This window comes from Colletotrichum gloeosporioides (assembly GCF_011800055.1).
Source record: "Colletotrichum gloeosporioides strain Lc1 chromosome Unknown consensus_71, whole genome shotgun sequence".
Lineage (NCBI taxonomy): Eukaryota > Fungi > Ascomycota > Sordariomycetes > Glomerellales > Glomerellaceae > Colletotrichum > Colletotrichum gloeosporioides.
In genome coordinates this window covers 66944-84394 of record NW_025544716.1, presented here as the reverse complement: position 1 = coordinate 84394, position 17451 = coordinate 66944, and the positions used below count along the sequence as shown (strand labels likewise).

The 17451-nt window shown below is 51.8% G+C and overlaps 6 protein-coding genes across 6 annotated transcripts; 4 read left to right on the top strand and 2 right to left on the bottom strand.

Annotated features, from left to right (window-relative positions):
* Positions 1–4066: 4066 nt before the first annotated feature.
* Positions 4067–6237, top strand: GCG54_00010207 (Beta-galactosidase; the record flags this gene model as incomplete). The annotated part of the gene is made up of 6 exons (XM_045410137.1): positions 4067–4605; positions 4663–4847; positions 4903–5312; positions 5371–5556; positions 5609–5883; positions 5937–6237. 6 exons carry the CDS (start codon positions 4067–4069, stop codon positions 6235–6237), a joined length of 1896 nt encoding a protein of 631 aa, XP_045260092.1.
* Positions 6238–7152: 915 nt separating this feature from the next.
* Positions 7153–8982, top strand: GCG54_00010206 (15-hydroxyprostaglandin dehydrogenase [NAD(+)]; the record flags this gene model as incomplete). Its single annotated transcript, XM_045410136.1, has 3 exons — positions 7153–7497; positions 7554–8019; positions 8495–8982. 3 exons carry the CDS (start codon positions 7153–7155, stop codon positions 8980–8982), a joined length of 1299 nt encoding a protein of 432 aa, XP_045260091.1.
* A 358-nt stretch (positions 8983–9340) lies between these two features.
* On the top strand, positions 9341–10138 carry GCG54_00010205 (uncharacterized protein; the record flags this gene model as incomplete). The annotated part of the gene is made up of 1 exon (XM_045410135.1): positions 9341–10138. The coding sequence occupies one exon, from the start codon at positions 9341–9343 to the stop codon at positions 10136–10138; it is 798 nt and encodes a 265-aa protein (XP_045260090.1).
* A 94-nt stretch (positions 10139–10232) lies between these two features.
* GCG54_00010204 (uncharacterized protein) lies at positions 10233–12865 on the bottom strand (the record flags this gene model as incomplete). The annotated part of the gene is made up of 5 exons (XM_045410134.1): positions 10233–11029; positions 11094–11235; positions 11300–11593; positions 11679–12472; positions 12523–12865. 5 exons carry the CDS (start codon positions 12863–12865, stop codon positions 10233–10235), a joined length of 2370 nt encoding a protein of 789 aa, XP_045260089.1.
* Positions 12866–13941: 1076 nt separating this feature from the next.
* Positions 13942–15573, top strand: GCG54_00010203 (uncharacterized protein; the record flags this gene model as incomplete). The annotated part of the gene is made up of 1 exon (XM_045410133.1): positions 13942–15573. One exon carries the CDS (start codon positions 13942–13944, stop codon positions 15571–15573), a length of 1632 nt encoding a protein of 543 aa, XP_045260088.1.
* A 330-nt stretch (positions 15574–15903) lies between these two features.
* Positions 15904–16731, bottom strand: GCG54_00010202 (7-alpha-hydroxysteroid dehydrogenase; the record flags this gene model as incomplete). Its single annotated transcript, XM_045410132.1, has 1 exon — positions 15904–16731. The coding sequence occupies one exon, from the start codon at positions 16729–16731 to the stop codon at positions 15904–15906; it is 828 nt and encodes a 275-aa protein (XP_045260087.1).
* Between the last annotated feature and the right edge of the window lie 720 nt (positions 16732–17451).

Here is a 17451-nt window from a genome sequence, read left to right as displayed (position 1 = left end):
AATGAGACCATGATGTGGAGTTTCCATAAGCTTGTTTGGCTGGATCGTGTGGTTGTGGAAGTTGTTTACCTTGTGCGCCAAGAAAGGGGTCCTCTTCCATTGAGCTGGTTGGTTGACTCTGTCATCCGAGATCTCGGTCATATCGGCAGCCCGGAGGCGCCTTACGAAATTTAAACATAACAAGCACTTGAACCCCTTGAAAGCGTTCGCAATGGAACTGTGACCGAGGCCTTTGACAGCATCCTGCGGAAGCCGACCTCGTATTGAGAGCTTGGCTGGTTGCATCCTCCGAATCTGCGCAGTTGCGGTGCATGAGACTACGACATTGCCATCCAAGTAATGTTGGCCCGGTGGGCAATTCGGGGCTCAGAGCTGCCAGAATGGGCAGTCAACTCCGCTCCGAATGGGACAACTCTATTTTTGCCCCGGTCCGGAGTGGGTTCTGTAGTGATCGATTCCAGCCGCAATCTCCGGATGCCCCTCCTCCAGTGTGGGCTTCCTGATTGATAAGATCTTCCTGTCCAATTAGAGAGCGTGGTCGTGCAGCATACAACAACGAGAAATTGAGATCAAGCATGATCGGGATAGTTGATGAAAGAGATGAATATAGCCGAAAAGCAATATTATGACCAAGAGTTCGTCTGAGTATCACGCTGGTGGGCGGTTTATGGTTTCGCTCGTCACAGATGTCCCATCAATATGCTGCACCTTCAACCTTGAAAGACACATCATTGCTATTCAGTCACTTAGGTGTTGAAGACAAACTCAAAAGCTCTTTTGCTCAGCAATTATTAATCTTCTAGTGACGTCAAGTCATAGACAACTGGACAAGTCCGCTGAGCCTTGGTGCGACCGGCAGTTGACCGAACATCTTGAAAACGTTTTAGGGTTTGGGGAGACAGCGAATCTTCTCACTGTCGCCGCAACAGTAACTGTGAACCTCTGAAGACACCGACTCAAGGAAAGTCTGTTTTTGTTGAAATAGCCGCGGGTATTCTCGAAAAATTCTGATTTCCAATTGGGTCTTTCAAACGGCCAAGATGTCGCGTATCTGTAGGCATGAACTCACTCCGAAGTCGCTGAATCTCTCTGACTCTCACGGAACAAATCCCGTTGAACTTCACTGCAGGAGTTGCGATGATGTCTAGCCATCCCTGACAAACAAAATGTCATCATCGACGGAGAAGAGCCTCGCTGTCATGTAAAATCTTCCGAGATGTCATCTCCGCGGCCACGTCCTTGTTACCTCTAACAATGCAGGCTGGGGGATCGAAACCAATGGGCTAATTAGGTTACTGCGAGCCCTGTTTTCGCGCTCAGCCGCAAGAGAGATCGGATCAGCGACTTGGTTCCACACCTCTATCGGGCCGTGAAAGCGCAGAGGGTCAGGTTCAGAGATGTCCGTTAGCCACTGCCGCTGCAGCTAGACTGCGGAGGACAGCAACCTCGTCTCACGTGGAATTTCAGCAGAGTTCCCGTTTCACCAGCACGCAAGGTGACCCCTATGCAGTCTTCAGACCGCCCTCCATCTCGAATCATGTCCTCAGCCAATTGTTTCCGGTCGCAGGCACCCGAAACTTTCAGCTAGAACAGACTTATGCACCTCACACAGCCGTTTCGAGGCGATCTTCAGACGAACTAACGCCGAGGAAGAATATTCGAAGGAAGACTCAGCGAGCAACAGGTAATTGAGCCCCGTCATTGGCCGAACCAAGTTCCTCCTGAGAAACGAGTCAAACAGGAGGCAACAAGAGTTTGTTTGCAGCCCCAAGTCTGACGCGAACTTACATCAACAGACGAAGTTGCGTCCAAGTAGCGGCCCTTGCAGTGTTTGGTCCGCAGTATCCCACTTGTTCCGCGCTACGCTTCGCCCTGCCTGAATGAGAGGAAACGGGCTGGTAGGTGCTCGAAGATCTTGACAGATGCGAAGGCTTCGGTAGCTAGGTTTTCGGGAGAATTTTGACGATGGTGGCGGCGGTCGCTGAAAGATCCACGCGCACTGATACAAATAGGTCAAGTCGAAGTATGAGAGTCGTTTGGCTTGGCAGCCTTTTTCGTGATGGATGTCGCAATGTGACATGACGTTGACTGATCATTTGGTGCAAACTGTTTATTTCTACAATTGACTTCGATTTCAAAGTGCCATCAATAGAAGGACTTAATTGCGACCTCGCGCGTTCGTCCGTACTACGCCTGCACCGCAGTTATAAAATGACAATAATGACATGTCAAGCAAACTGGTTCGGGGCAGCATGGAGCGGGGATCTGAGGTTGCAGCGAGAGAGATTGAACATGCCCATGACCTTGTCCAGTGCAGGCATTTCATTTGTGAAGGTTTGCCAGAGTCATGCACCTCGGTCCTTTCATCGCCCTTCCCGCCAGGAATCATGTCGGCGATTCCAGGAACGAAAGAAAAGCGAGACATACAGGCAAGACATCCCAAGAGACATACATCCACGTGAAGTCCACAAGTACACCGGATCGCGATGATCGTTTTTCTCTGGATGTAATTATTGGATCGCTTAGGAGGATTCATGATCAGGTGAATGGCCGTTGCAAAGGCCCAAGCCATTCTGGCCCTGCCGGTAAAAGGAAATAAGGCATTCCCGTCGATCTAGAGCAGCTATCCCCGCATGCACGGTCGGGGGATTAAAACAAGGTTCAGCCCCTCCCGCGACGAGAAAAGACACAAGAGCCAGTCGGATAGGCTCGGTGAATCTGCCGCTTCCCCGCATCATGAACGGCCAGGAGGGACATGACTCTTGGCTGGAGTACTGCCGTTCTCAGTGGAGATGCCCGATGACCTACATGGAAGCGAAATGGAGGCGAGGAAGAATGGGGGAAGGATTCTTTGAACCTTGACAGTCGATGTTGCTTTTTCAATCCGGCGGTGACAGTTGGCGTTGTCAAAAAACCGGGCGCGTGTAGCGTTACGGTTTCCCCTAGCCAAAGGACCTGTCGATCATTCCTTCATCCCAACAGCGCATCATAATTAAGGCCCAGATATTTCTGTCTGTGGCTGCGCCCTGTTAATATTGGCCGGGAACCTTTTAGGTTATGGGAAAAGGGACCGCCCCAGCACGAAGCCGCGAACCCAAGACGGTCAACACTTGCCGCCTCTCAATTCCCCTTTCCGTCAAGGTCGCAGCCAGATGTCAGCCTGACTATCCCAAGCTTACGGACTTCTTCTCGTAGAACAGACAGATCGGCCTGGGTCGGGTGGCCTGCCATTCACAACCCCCTCTCTCCCAGATGACCGCATCATGCAGCTCCCTTGTGCGTCCATCGAACGACTCCACGTGCTGCTTGGTTGCAACGAGTGATATCGCACGATGAAGCGGAAGAGTGCTTGGTGCTTATTTAGATGTCCGTTACTCACATGCAATCCACCAATCTGCGCGACCAACACGGCGTCGTAGCACTAAGGCAGGCCGCCTTTTCCCCTCCTCATCCTCCCCCTCCCTTCTCCACGGCCAAGGCCGCGGCCAAGACATGGGAAAGTGAACAATTGCGACCGCCAATTTTCTCTTGTGCGGGGAACCCGCAGCCTGCAGCATCGGCTGGCGGTCGAGCACGCAACATTACATGGCACGTCACTACACTACAGTCAACGAGACCCCGGCAGAGGACAGAGGAAGGACGAAAGACGAGGAGGAACGGAACTTTGGAAACGTTTGCCTCGTTTCTCACAGTCAGACGCCAATCCAGCTTGACTCAATGCCGAGATGTCCGGCCAAGTCGAGTGTGGGGAATTTGATGTGCAGAGGCTATGCGACCTGCCGCACCTTTGTAAAACGGGCTTCCCCCGGAACAAATATAAGTCAGTTGAACGTCAACGCTCGTCCCGACATTGGGAAAAAGTTAAAAATATTAGGATTTCTCCGCGCAGGTATAGAAGGAGCTTCCCCCTTTACGCTGGGACCCCTCTTGTTCACCGCTGCTGCTGCATCTTGCTTTCGTTCTTTTTTACCTTTCTTCCTCCAGCTGTGCTCTTCCTCCTCGTCGAACGGCTTTTTGGGACCGAGACCTGCAGCAACCTGCGACCTCATCCTTCGGTCGTGCCAACATGCATCTCTCACGGACAATCCTCTCGTCCGCGTTGGCGGCGCTGACCCTCTCAGTCACCACCAACGCCCAGTCTGACACGCCCGCGGAGCCCTACAAGCTGCAGACGCCACCCCTAGACACGGACTGGACGAGCCAGGTCGGAACGAGCCCGTGGCCGGATCACCCGCGCCCGCAGCTTCGCCGCGACAAGTGGCTCAACCTGAACGGAATCTGGACCTACCAGGCCGCGGCCGGAGCCGCCGATGTCAACCACCCGCCGTCGGGCAGCACTCTCGACCGGGAGGTGTTGATCCCGTCGTGCATTGAGAGCGCCATCTCCGGTATCCAGGAGCTCGACGTCACGCACATGTGGTTTGCGACAAAGTTCAATGTTCCCAACAACTGGGGCAACCAGTCTGTCCTGCTCAACTTTGAGGCCGTTGACTACGAGGCGACCGTGTTCATCAATGGCCAGAGGGCTGGCTTCCACCGTGGAGGATACTTCCGCTACACGGTTGATGCGACGCAGTACATCAACCAAGGCGAAGAAAACACCTTGTGAGTGCAAATGACTTCTTTGCGTGGTCCAATTGATTGCTAACACGCGGCGTGAAGGTTGGTGTTTGTCCATGACCCGACGGACATGGATGGCTACGTTATTCCGATTGGCAAGCAGACCAGAACCCCATCGCATATCTTTTACCGAGCCTGCTCCGGCATTTGGCAAACTGTCTGGTTGGAGAGCGCGCCTGTCAATCACATCACGAAACTGGATCTCGCTGCCGACCACAATGGCAATGGTGAGTAACACCCAAAGCACAAGTCAAAATGCGACATCGCTGACCACCCGCGCAGTGACTGTTACTGTTCACAGCTCTTCCAGCTCATCTTCTGAGGTTAAGATTGCCGTTCTGGACAAGGATGGAAACACCATTGGAGAGGGAACAGGAGGTTCCGACGAGGAGTTCACTTTCCAAGTGTCTCAGCCAAAGGTCTGGTCGCCATCGACTCCCAACTTGTACAACCTGACTGTCAGGCTGGGCGAGAGCGATGTGGTCCACAGCTACACTGGATTCCGCACCATTTCAACTGGTATCGTTGAGGGCATCAAGCGACCCCTTTTGAACGGCGAGTTCATCTTCATGTTCGGTACCCTCGACCAGGGATACTGGCCTGATGGACTCCACACGCCCCCTACCTACGAGGCCATGGTCTATGACCTGAAGGTGTTGAAGAACCTCGGCATGAACATGGTTCGCAAGCATGTGAGTTGAGCCCTGTCAAAACTCAGTGACCTCGGTGACCAATGCTAACAATCTGTAGATCAAGATTGAGCCGGATCTGTTCTACCGCGCCTGCGACGAGATCGGCTTGCTCGTCATCCAGGACATGCCGAGCTTGACTGCCAACTCTGCGCGTCTGCCCAACGCTGAGCAGCAAGCCGAGTTTGAGCGCCAGCTGCAGCTCATGATTGAGGAGCACAAGAGCTACACCAGCATTGTCACCTGGGTGCGTCCGGTCGCTTCATCTAAACCTTCCCCTCACTAACATGTTACCGCAGACCATCTACAATGAGGGCTGGGGCCAGCTTAGGAACGCTCCTCACCCCGAGGACAAGCTTACCGAAATCGTTCGTGACATTGACCCCACCAGACTGATCAACGCCAACAGCGGTTGGTATGACCATGGCTTCGGTGACTTCTCGGACAACCACCACTACGCCAACCCTCAATGCGGAACTCCTTTCTACTCGTTGGCTTCGTCCCCATACGATAAGTCGCGCATCGGTTTCCAGGGAGAGTTCGGTGGAATCGGTCACAACGTTTCCATTGAGCAGTATGTCCTCCTCTTGAACAAGCCCAAGGATTTCAAGCTAACAATGCGTGCAGTCTCTGGAACGTCCAACAGGCGATCGACACCATCAACGGCACGTACGAGATCAACGAGAGTCTCGAGGCATACAACTACCGCGCGCGCGTCCTCTTCCGAGAGTTCCGCGAGCAAGTCGAGATGTTCGCCTGCAGCGGCGGCGTCTGGACCCAGACCAGCGACGTCGAGGGTGAAGTCAACGGCCTGGTCACCTACGACCGTCGCGTCCTCCGCCCCGACCTCGCGCAGTGGCAGGTGGATATCCAAGGCCTCTTCGACGCCGCCAACGCCCGCAAGGGCGCCGTCAACGGCACCATGTAAGGAACAGAACCATGCACAGTTGATCCGATTCCGACATATGCACACACACTTTCTATCTTTCATTGGTTTGGGAACAGTAATGCTAAGGCGGGTTTTTTAATGAACAGTCCGATCGCGGACAATGGTCAGATTAGATTCGTACAATCGTCTTGACCATTTAATGATTAACGAAACGACCGATTTACTCTCGTACTCCCTTTCTGTTGCCGTCCCGTTAGACTTTTGCCGACGTCGTCTGTCCCTCGGTTGCATCAGCCGCTTCCATCGAGCCGGTTCCTTTGGTAAGTGATCGACATTAAAAAAAAGCATAGGGAGATCTCATGAGCATGGGTGAGCGCGAGATCGTTTGCATGGCCGAGTAGCATCTGAACACACATCCCGGGTGATAACATCCAGGGAATAGAGGATCTGCTGGTCGGAGATGCATGATGGGGGGTTGCTGTTGTTTCATGCATATTATCATAGATACTAGGATAGAATGACACGGTCTGGCACCGTTGTCATGTGTATTGATATTGTGAATTACGAAGTAGACCACTGCTACGTTTTATAGACCGTCGCATGAGAATTTTGTGTATTCTTTTGCCGGTCGCAGATCAATAGTGGGAGGCTGGTGAGCCTTGTACATGGTGTTTGCCGTCAACCCATAGTGTTTATGTGTATAACTAATTTTCGTACCAGAGCACAAGTCCTTATTCAATCTTGTTCTCAAGTAATTTCTCATGATGGCACTGTCTTCACACTCTTTCTGCCTGTCGATCATGTCCTCAACACGTGACATCCCCGCATCCTGCAGGCTGGACCTTATCTTGATAGTCTCTCTACGGCCTCCACAGCTCGCTTTTACCTTCTTGTCTATTTCTCAATTGACAACATATCAGACCTGAGTGAATCTAGCTAACCCAATCCTTCGCAATGGATCTTGGACTCGGCCTTGAAGGGACCATCGTTGTGGTGACCGGGGCAGCCGGTCAAATCGGCCAAGTCATCGTTGAAGCGTTCTTGAGCGCTGGCTGCTTCGTCGGCGCGCTCGACATCGATCATCGGAAGTTTGAAAGGGAGCACAAGAATCTCTTGTGGCTTCAGTGCGATACAACAGAAGAGAAGTCAGTTTTTGACGCCTGGGCATCAGTCTGTTCACGATTTGGGGCTTGGCCCGCGGTGTGTGTCTGTGCCGCCGCTCTTGACCTGAGTTTCGTCAAACATCACGCATCCATCACGCAGATGTCTGCTGAACAGTTCAGGAAGACCCTTGATGTCGTAAGTTCACCAGGGCTGTTCAGCATTGCGGCAGATGGCTGACAATTGATTCGTAGAACGTGACTGGCACGTTTATTTCTGCAAAAACCTGGCTTAGCCATATTTCACGAATAGATGGCTTGAGCCTCTTCAACTCGGACAGCGAGAAGAACTTCTCGCTCATAATTATCGGTTCGGAGGCCGGTATCATGGGCGTGCCAGGCAATCCGGACTACGCCGCCAGCAAGTCAGCCGTTCAATATGGCCTTATGTTATCTCTAGCTCCCGACGCCGTGAGAATCAACCCCAAAGCGAGAGTGAATGCGATTTGCCCGGGCGCTGTTGACACGCCTATGTTTCGCAGCGAATGTGCGGACGACAAGACAGGGTCTACTAAGTGGATTGAGTCGGAGGCAACGGTGGCTTCGAAGAGGCCCGTAGATGCCGAAGACGTTGCCAGACAGTGTCTGATTCTCGCAAGTCACAGATGGTCAGCGTCCACAAACGGTCAAATGATTAGGCTGGATGGAGGGAAAAGTGGACGTATGTTCTGGAAAAAAGACGGAGAAAGTATCTGGGGCTGAGTGCCATGTGGTGACTAGAATGAGCGTTGCTGCGGTGTTCAGCCAGCCAGATACGAAGTGCGACGTTATCTAGCGGTAGAAGTGACTCCCATGCAGGAGGCCCATCAGTGAGGAAGGAACTCAAAATGTGCCTCATGCTTTGAATATTCACATATGAACCAGCAAATAAGTCGTTAGACAACATAGCTGTCAATTTAACGGTTTAACCTGGACCAATCGAACCTATTTTCCATGCTTAGACTTGAACTATAGCACCAAAACGTACTGCGTAACCACTAATTAACAACAAATAATGCCGTCATCAGGCGAGGTAATTTGATAGTCACATGCAGGGCTCGAAATGATAAGTACCCAGACCTCCACGGACTGTTTCATCATTGTAATCAAAATCATTTACATCTTCCAGTAAGTCGCCAAACGTGAGGCGACGTCAGTAGCAATGGGCTTCGGCTGCGGATTTGATATCTATCCTCGATTAGAAGCCACTGATAGCAATATCGAGAGGTACGGATTTCTCATACGCAGTATCATTCTCAAATACGAAAACGTCTACGACGACGACAGTAGCCACCCAGAAGGGAGTGTCCTGGACATAGCGACGGAGTCTGGTTCCCACTTTGGTACCAATTACAACTTGAGCTTCCTCGTCGGCGAAATACCCCGCATGCCAGTTGACGCAGATCGATGCAACTATTTCCTTCGTTTCAGCTCCAAGGTGAGCGGGTGCCTCACAGCTCCAGCTGAGCCTTACATTCTGGAGGTCTGCAAGATGGCGAAGTATTGGTTTCCGGACAGGGTTCATTTCTGGCACGAACTGGCTGAGGGGGTCCCGCGGGAGAAGTCGGATGGGTACTACAGCTGGGACGAGGTCAACAAGGCGGAGGAAGAGTTGCGACAATTGACCAATGACGAGCTTTCTTAGTTATGTAGCAGAATCCAGCTTCAGGTTCCAAGATCACTGGCCGCTTAAGTAATTACAAGCACACATGCCGGAGTGCAGTGCCGAAGCTAAAACAGCATCGGCCCCACGCCCCGCATCATACCCCATACCCCACGGATCCCGTCCCGTCCCGGGGCTTCCGGCTGCCGCTCGTGGGGGAGTGGGCAAGTTGCGGAAGATCGACCGTGCATGGCGTCTTACCTTGATAGAAGAACTGGCACTATAAGTTTACTTTACCTTCGAAGTCAAGCAATTGTCTTATCATCACTACCTTGCAAGCCTATTCGTCGACACTGAACATATCACCCAAATCAGAACAACCTAACACCAAACATCGAAAATGACAAACCTCAGCTCACCCAGCAAGCCAAACGGCTTGATTAAAATGACCATTGCCGGCCGCAAGATCCCAGGATGGGAAGATTCCAAGTTTTTGCAAGAGTACGTGGGCGTACACGCAGCGATGACGACCCAAATCGCGGCCGCAGTCCCCATCCTTCGGAAGTACACTCAGGTCATCGCCATTCCGCACGAGCCCATCGACAAGCTGCCCAATGGCGGCCACCCTCCTTGGGACATGGCTTCCACACTGGAATGGACATCTCTCGATGACCTGTACCAGTCTTTCCAAGCCCCAGAGTACAAGGCATCTGCAGGCAGTCACAAATTTGCCGATGAGGCATCCCAAGTTGGAGTTCTCAGCAAAGCTGTCGAAGAGATCCCGTTCGATCTGACTGGTTTTGAGAAGCGAGGAAGCACGGCTACAATCTTGCAAGTCTTCCTCGCTAGGAATGGCGCTCAAGCACTGAGTGAAGAAGGCCTGGCAAGCCGTATTGCAAAGATCAAGAAGATTGGGACTGGAAGTGACTTGTTGCAATACGTGGCTAACCGACCCGTTACGCCTTCCGATCTTGTTACGTTCTTCAAAGGCACCCCCTTTGCCGAAACAGATTGGTCATCTACTGAGCTGATGGAGCAGTATTGGTTTCCAACCCGCGAAGCGGCCGTCGCCTTTATCAATGACGAAAGCAAACACAGCACGCTGTTTTCCAACCTTCCTATCTCTTTGGCGGCGGAGAAGTCGTTCGGAATCGTTGGAAAGGAAAACCGCGTGGTTGAGAAAGGTGAAAGTGATTAAAGGGTGGCGCTTTGTATGGCTTTTTCGAGGGGACACATTCAGCTTAGCATCTCGTGTAGTCGGTGGAATTTACATCGCGTCTTCAAAATGCCGCCTATTTTCCCCGTCTGTTGTTCTTGTACTGTGCCCGTACCACCATACCTATAGCAATGCTCAAAGACCACCCTGTCTGCAATGAAAAAATTCGTTGGCTTTCTTGGACCAGTCGCCTCGAGGCACCTTGCTCGATCAAGGATCCAACACCCCCCATATAGGGCCTCATACCTCGATCTCCTGAGGTCCATTTCACGAGCGTCTCCTCTTCAATCTCTTTGTCGAGTCTGAGAGTAACAAGCTTCGGAGTCCCATCTGATGCGGGGCTAGACTGCAGTAGAGATCGGGACGACGAGTCGGCCTTGTTATGCTTGCCTAGAGCTGTGAACATCCACAGCGCAAGTGTTCCGGTTAGAAGAGCCATGGGCTCATGATGGCTGTTGGTCGGATGATCTCGGAGCCAGCTGAGTAGCTTGGCGGCATGATACACGACAATTCTGGCTTTAGCCTCATTCTCTTCTAACCAGATAGATAGCTTGCGGTCCACTGTTTGCCTTATGGTCGGGCTTATTCGCCACCCAGAGAATGAATTGAGCTGCCTCAGGGGAAAATGCGATAAGAGGCTGAGAGCATGGTAGTGTTGGTTTATAAGTGATTTGAAGGTATCAGTAGGTGACCCGATGCCTTCAGCCGACCGAAGAATATCGAGACGTTGAATTGCGGCTTGTTGGTTGGGTGCATCGCGGTATATACCGAGGGTGAGAAGTAATAGGTTGAGATTCGTGATTCCTACCGGTGTTTCTTTCTGTTGATAAAGAATATCCAGTTCATGTCGAAGTGACTTGGATTTCTTGGATGCTGTCCGTGTATAAATTAGCAATAAGAATGCGAATGTATAGGCTGCTTTTAGACGCGCCCTTACCATATTCTGAGTAGAGTATAGACCACTGATCAGTCGTGGTGGCTGCCCATAGCTCATCATGTGACGGCATGGATAGCTGCAACATGTCTAACAGTATTGTTTGGGCGAGATCGAAGAAGGAGACAAGTTGACAATCCAAAACCTGATCCAATCGGTGAGTTCGGTAAGCCCCGGTGCTTTATGAAAAGATTGGCTAATGTGCTTACCCATGCCAGATGAACAAGGCGCTTTCTGCTCTCTGCTTGAACCCACCATTTCCAGCTCCCCCCACCCCCAGATGTAACGTTATTTGGATGATGTTCGACGAAATAATTGGCTTTCTTGCAAAGGGTCGGTACGAGAGACATGTTCCTTTGCGCATGCTCCGCAAAAGACATGTTGCCAGAGAACATCAAGCCGACTTGACTGAGTAATGCAGATTGAGCAACATGAAGCTCCAAATCTGGGGTCGGGTTTGTTTCAAGCTCAATCTGAACGGATTGACCTATCAATATAGAGTCCTTGATAGACATAGACCCGGTAACGCAAAAAGAAAAAAAAAAAAACCAAAAGGGAAAAAGAAAACAAAAGCGAAACGCGACTTACACATAGGCTGACCGACCGGCGGAGAAATTCTTGCAAGATAAATGTTGTACAGGTGTTTCCTAGTTGCGAGAAACCGCACCCTATGGCGGCAACTGCAAGAATGAGAACCCAATGAACATTCGCGGTATCGAAGGTGGGCTGGTGAATCATTGGAAAGATATGGCTGTAGTGTTCGAAGTACGACTGGATGAATGCATTCATGGTTGTTATCGGGGGTAGCTGCTTGTCCGTGAACTTCCTGCAAAGTCCACTATCCGTGTTGAGCATCTCAAAATTGCGCTTAATTGTTTCGTAGACTCTTTCAGGCAGTGTGGGAACATAGTCGTAATCTTCGAGGTGCCAATCCTCTTCAGGTCTACTGGCTTTGTTCGCGGACAGACCTGCTATTCGAGAAAGATTGGCTAATCCGGCTGTTACGAAGTCATTTGTTTTGGGCTGTTGGCCGTGTGTGCTGCTGTTTGGATTGGAATAGTCCCGTGCTAAAGCAGACGGACTACCAAGAACTTCCGCAAATGTGGCAGACAGCTCGGTGTGGTTGGTGTAATTGGGTCTTTGGGCTTCCCGGATTGGCGTTGGCTCGGAAGGCGTTTGACTGGTACCTTCTTCCTCACGTGCAGTCTGTACGTCGGCGGCGGGCGATTGTTCCGAAGTAGTGGTAGATACTTCCGGTATTGAGGGAAGCTCGGTGCCGTCGCCTGTTGAATATGATAGACTAGGACAGACGAAATCATCCAGCAGAACATGGTCAGCCGCCATGCTCTGCCATGGCTCAACTCCTATCCAAGCGTGGGCGTCTGAGAATGGGAAACACCATCTTGTGGGTGACCACGTTGGAATGTCCAACCTATCGAGTGCCATGGCCTCTGGCCAATCAGGGCGTAGCTGCGTATTGATCGATGGCACTGGCTGGCTAATAGTTCCGATGTCTGGTGCTGGAAGAGATGGTGCCTGTGACGATGGATGAGTGTCACTCCATGCAATACTTTAAGCGTCACGATACTGACCTCATGAGTCTCGATTTGATTGCATGGCGGAACGGAAGATTGCCCGAAGGTTGTCAAATCATCGTTATCATGCGGTAGATCGGTGCCTTGGACTGTTGTTCCACTCGAGAAGCTAGCACTTCGTCGGCTTTCACCTGCGTATACGCAGGCGCGGCCCTTGTTCTGACACCTCTCACATGGCATCAGCCCGTCGCATCTTTGTTTTGATCGCGCACAATCACGACAAGCTCTGGACACACATGTCCTTCGGGATCTTCCAGGAGCAACACTGTCGGACCTTGACGAGGGGGAATCCACATGACTCTGTGCATGGCGTTGGAGAGAGTCTCTGAGAGAAGAGCATCATCAGCCTTGAACCCCTGAGTAAGTTGAGTTGGGGACAGAGGCAGCAGGAAAGGGTGAGACGAGCATCAGGCTTCCACGCAAAACGCCTCAACGTAGGAGAGCGAGACCAACCTTCTCGAAAAGCTCGCCCCGCAGACAGAACAAGAGAATGGGCGAACTCCGAGGTGTCGGAGAAGGTGACGGTTCAGGTGTTCTGACCGACGGAACTCGGCGTTGCAGACATCGCACTTGACCAACATCCTCGCTCATCCCCACAGTCGGAATTGTGGGATTTGGCCTTGGATGAACTAAAGACGCACCAAAACCGTTGGTGTCGGCAGCAATCGTTATCATGTCCAAAGGATGTGAATCGGAGAGGGAGGATGGCCGTCGGAGGTTGTGGGGTAATATGGGTAAGTCAGAGTTAAAAAGGAGACAGCTTCGGAACGTGCGGGGGATCTTCAATGACAGAACCCCACTCTCGGGACAAGGTTCGCGTCGGAGTTGTGGGGTTCCTAAAGGAGCCTGCAATGCAACGCGGTAAGACCAGCCCGGTCTAAGCTTAATGCCCGATGCCGATGTTGAAAGTGCCTCTGACAGTATGCATTTACGAGTCGGACCTGCTGAACACGTTGACCTCCATTGGTTACATCAACTGCGGGGGATAGTGGAGCTTTCATAGAGATCAGTTGTGATGTGTAGGTGCCGGAGAATCGGGCTCTAGAAGTGCGGAAAGCAGACGTCCATGAAGTTCACCGAAAGTCTCCAACAGTAAAGCCCAAGAAGGCATTGTACTCATATAAGTGTCATCTTGTAAGCCTTTGTCGTTCAAGTGCCTTCCTCAATCTCATATTCGTCTTTCTCTGTTATCAGCACTTCAGCGAACTTCAACTTTCCAGGTCATCCCCCCTCTTCAGGTTTGCCATCACTTCAAAATGACTGCCGATTTCTCAAAGCTAGGAAGGCTTACGCTTGAGCCCGAGTCCAAGGACTGGGACATCATTGTTGTCGGCTCTGGGCACAATGGCCTTACCACTGCTGCATACCTAGCAGCTGCCGGAAAGAAGGTCCTCGTGCTCGAGCGAGCATCCTACGCCGGTGGCGGTGTAGCTGGCCTCCAAATGGCAGAGGAAGGCTTCATCAGCGAACGTCACAGCGCCATCCACCAGATGATTCTTGCCAACCCTCTTATCGCCAACGACGAACTTGGCCTCCAGGCTAAGTATGGCCTCAACTACCTTCAACTCGATCCCTGCTACGCCATCGTCATGGAGGACAGAGTCCTTCCCATCTACCGCGAGCGCCACCGCACCGTTGAAGCCATTCGAGAGGCCGCTCCCGAGGACGCGGACGCATACGAGAAATTCGTCGACACATCCCGAAAGATCACTGATCTGCTGATGCCATCCATGTTCGAGCCGCCTCGCGACACGTCAGCAGAAATTGCTAGCAGTGGCTTTGCGGAGGAGATTGCCACTGTCGGGGCTAGCTCGTCCTTGGACATCATTCAGCGGTACTTTAAGAACGAGATTCTCCAAGTGGCTCTCTTGCGCTTTGTAACCGAGATTCAGCTGGCTCACCCCACGACCAAGGGTACTGGTCTCATGGTGTACCTTGCATTTGGCCTTGTCGACAGATACGGACTTGCCGTACCTGAGGGTTCTGGAACGGCTTTTACCGAGTCGGTCATTCGATGCATCAAGGATCATGGAGGAGACATCAAGTTGGATACCGAAGTCATTAAAGTCGTCACCGAGAACGGGCGTGCAGTCGGGGTCAGAACCCGCTTTGGAGAGTTGCGGGCGAGAGAAGCTGTCATCGGCCAGATTCATCCCCACAAACTGGATCAACTTGTCGACGGCTTGGAAGAGTCTGTCACGGCGTCCGCCTTGAAGACACGTGTCTCTGAATTCACCCTATTCGTCATCCACGCAGCTCTTGAACGTCCGCTGAAGTTCAAAGCCGGCCCCCTCGCCGACAGAAGCGTCATGAACACCTGCTGCCCGGGCACTCTCAAGGACTTGCTCAAGAGCTACGACGACATGGCTCTCGGCCTTCTCCCAGAGAAGATAATGATTGGTGCTTCCTGTGTGAGCTCAGCCGACCCCACGCGATGCCCACCTGGGAAGTCGTTGCTTCACTGCGTGGTCATGTGCAAGGCCGAGCCCGCAGACGGCGGCTGGGAAGGCTGGGATCGCCGTCGCGACGACTGGGTGCAGAAAGTGTTCGCATACTTCTCCAAGTACCTCGATAACTTCACACCAGACATCGTCCGCTCTTACCACGCGGTCGCTCCTCCGGACCATCAGTCTGACAGCCCAAGCTTCCAGCGGGGTGATATCTGCGGACTCTCCATGGCTGCTGACCAGATGGGATTGAGCCGCCCGACCCCTGCTTTGGCTCATTATAGAGTGCCAGGTGTGAAGGGACTGTATCTCGCTGGGCCATTCATGCATCCCGGTGGTGGTGTTTGGGGCGGAGGCCGCCCGGTTGCCAAGAGGGTTATGGAGGATCTCGGCTTGGACTTTGACAAGACTTTCGTTTCGAAGTCAAGCGCTCATCTTTGATTGAATCTCGAAACTTAGCTTAGCATTCCATTAGTTTTGAATCACACAGATAAATAGACTGTTTCATTGGCATGTTGTCCAACATCTCGAGTGGGTGGCAGATATTTTGGTCGATGTTAAGAATTGATTACATGCTAGATGGCCGCCGCAATATTACCAAACCACGAACTGTGTTGACAATTCCTGAGGTACTATGTTGGAATGATTGAAACAGACAACTTAATTTGAGTCATGACACATAGAGGATGGGCGACAAAAACAGGGACATTACTTCTCTTGAAAACGCCCTCGAAATTAAAATTCCCTGGACGACAAGGCATCTATGGATGGTCATCCGGTTTTCGACCTCCCATTTACCACAGCAAAGAAATCCAGCGTTGGATCCATTTTGCCCTTCGCTAGCTCGAGCAATGCCTCCTCGTATCCCGGACAGACATTGACAAAGAATTCACCGGCCCGGAGCGTTTCCACAATTTTCTTGCCGACGACGTCGACATTCTTCCCTTGTTGTTTCAAGAACGACGTGAAGGTTTGATGGAATTCATCAGAGGAGGTACCAGACAAAGAGTCTACTGTCTCCGTGTATGTGATATCCGGGAATACAACACTCACACCAATACCCAATGGCTTCAGAGAAACGGCCATGCATTGACTCATTGAAATATCGGCTGCCTTGCACAAGCAGTAGGAAAAGAGGTTGTTTGCCACGGGTGGTATGGGCACATTACCATTGGGCGAGGCGGTATTGACGATCCATCCACTTCCACGAGCAGTCATGCCCGGGAGGAAGGCTTGAACCATGCGGATGTATCCGAAGACGTTGACGTTGACCTGTTGCTGGAGGCTGGCCATATCGAGATCAATGATGCCCCCGGATCGGATCAAGACAGCGTTGTTGTAAATGATGTCGGGAATACCAATGTCTTTGTGAACAGCAGTTGCAAAGGTTGCGACGCTCTCATCGCTTCCTACATCGCATTGAAAGGCCCAAGCTTTGCGTCCAGCTTGCCTCAGCGCTTCGACTGTGGCTAGCTGAGGCTCTTGTTGGATATCTGCCAGGACGACTTTGGCGCCGGCTGTGGCGAATTCTACAGCGACGGCTCGGCCAAGTCCATGGGCGGCCCCTGTGACGATTATAATTTTGCCTTGGTAGTCCATGCTGTAGGACTTCTTGGGAAATAGTTAAGGGAGAGTTGAGGAATATTCAAGGCTTTAGATTCGACTGTGTATGTTGCCCTTGTCAGTTTGCAAATGCAATCTACTCCTCATAGATATTCTCTTTCCCTTCAAATACAGTTTCCCCAGACGACGCTATGTGCTGGGCTGTTCTCCGCCAAGATCTCACATCAACGTCTTCGGATGCGGGGCCGGCGATCGACAGTGGCATTCCGATGGTGGGGTTCGGAGCTGGCCCCGTTTTAGACCGGGGTGTCGGAGATCGTGGGGTAGTTGACAGGCCGCGACGGCGGCTATGCCCGCAATGACCACAAGCTACGGCAGTGCTCACGGGCAAAGGAAGCTCCATATCACGGGCGTACTAAAGTCCGTTGATCGAATTTGGTATTCCTGCTGCTTTTTTAATCATCGATTACAATCTGAAATGCATTACAATGTGCCTTGGCTGCAGTGAAACAACTAAAGGAATCTATCGAGATGCGTGGGCAGACCAAGTCACCAGGTAGTACAACAACGGGAAAATCAGACCCCCGAAGCATTCGGATATGTTCCAGTTCAACATGATCTCGAGCAGGGCGTATACAAGTCCAATTCGAGACGGAGAACAGATGCATTGGACAAAAATGGCTCTGGGAAAATTTGCCCATCCCACGGATATCTGCGCTGTACCGTGTTCGCACGTTTCATTACCTGGCAATCGTC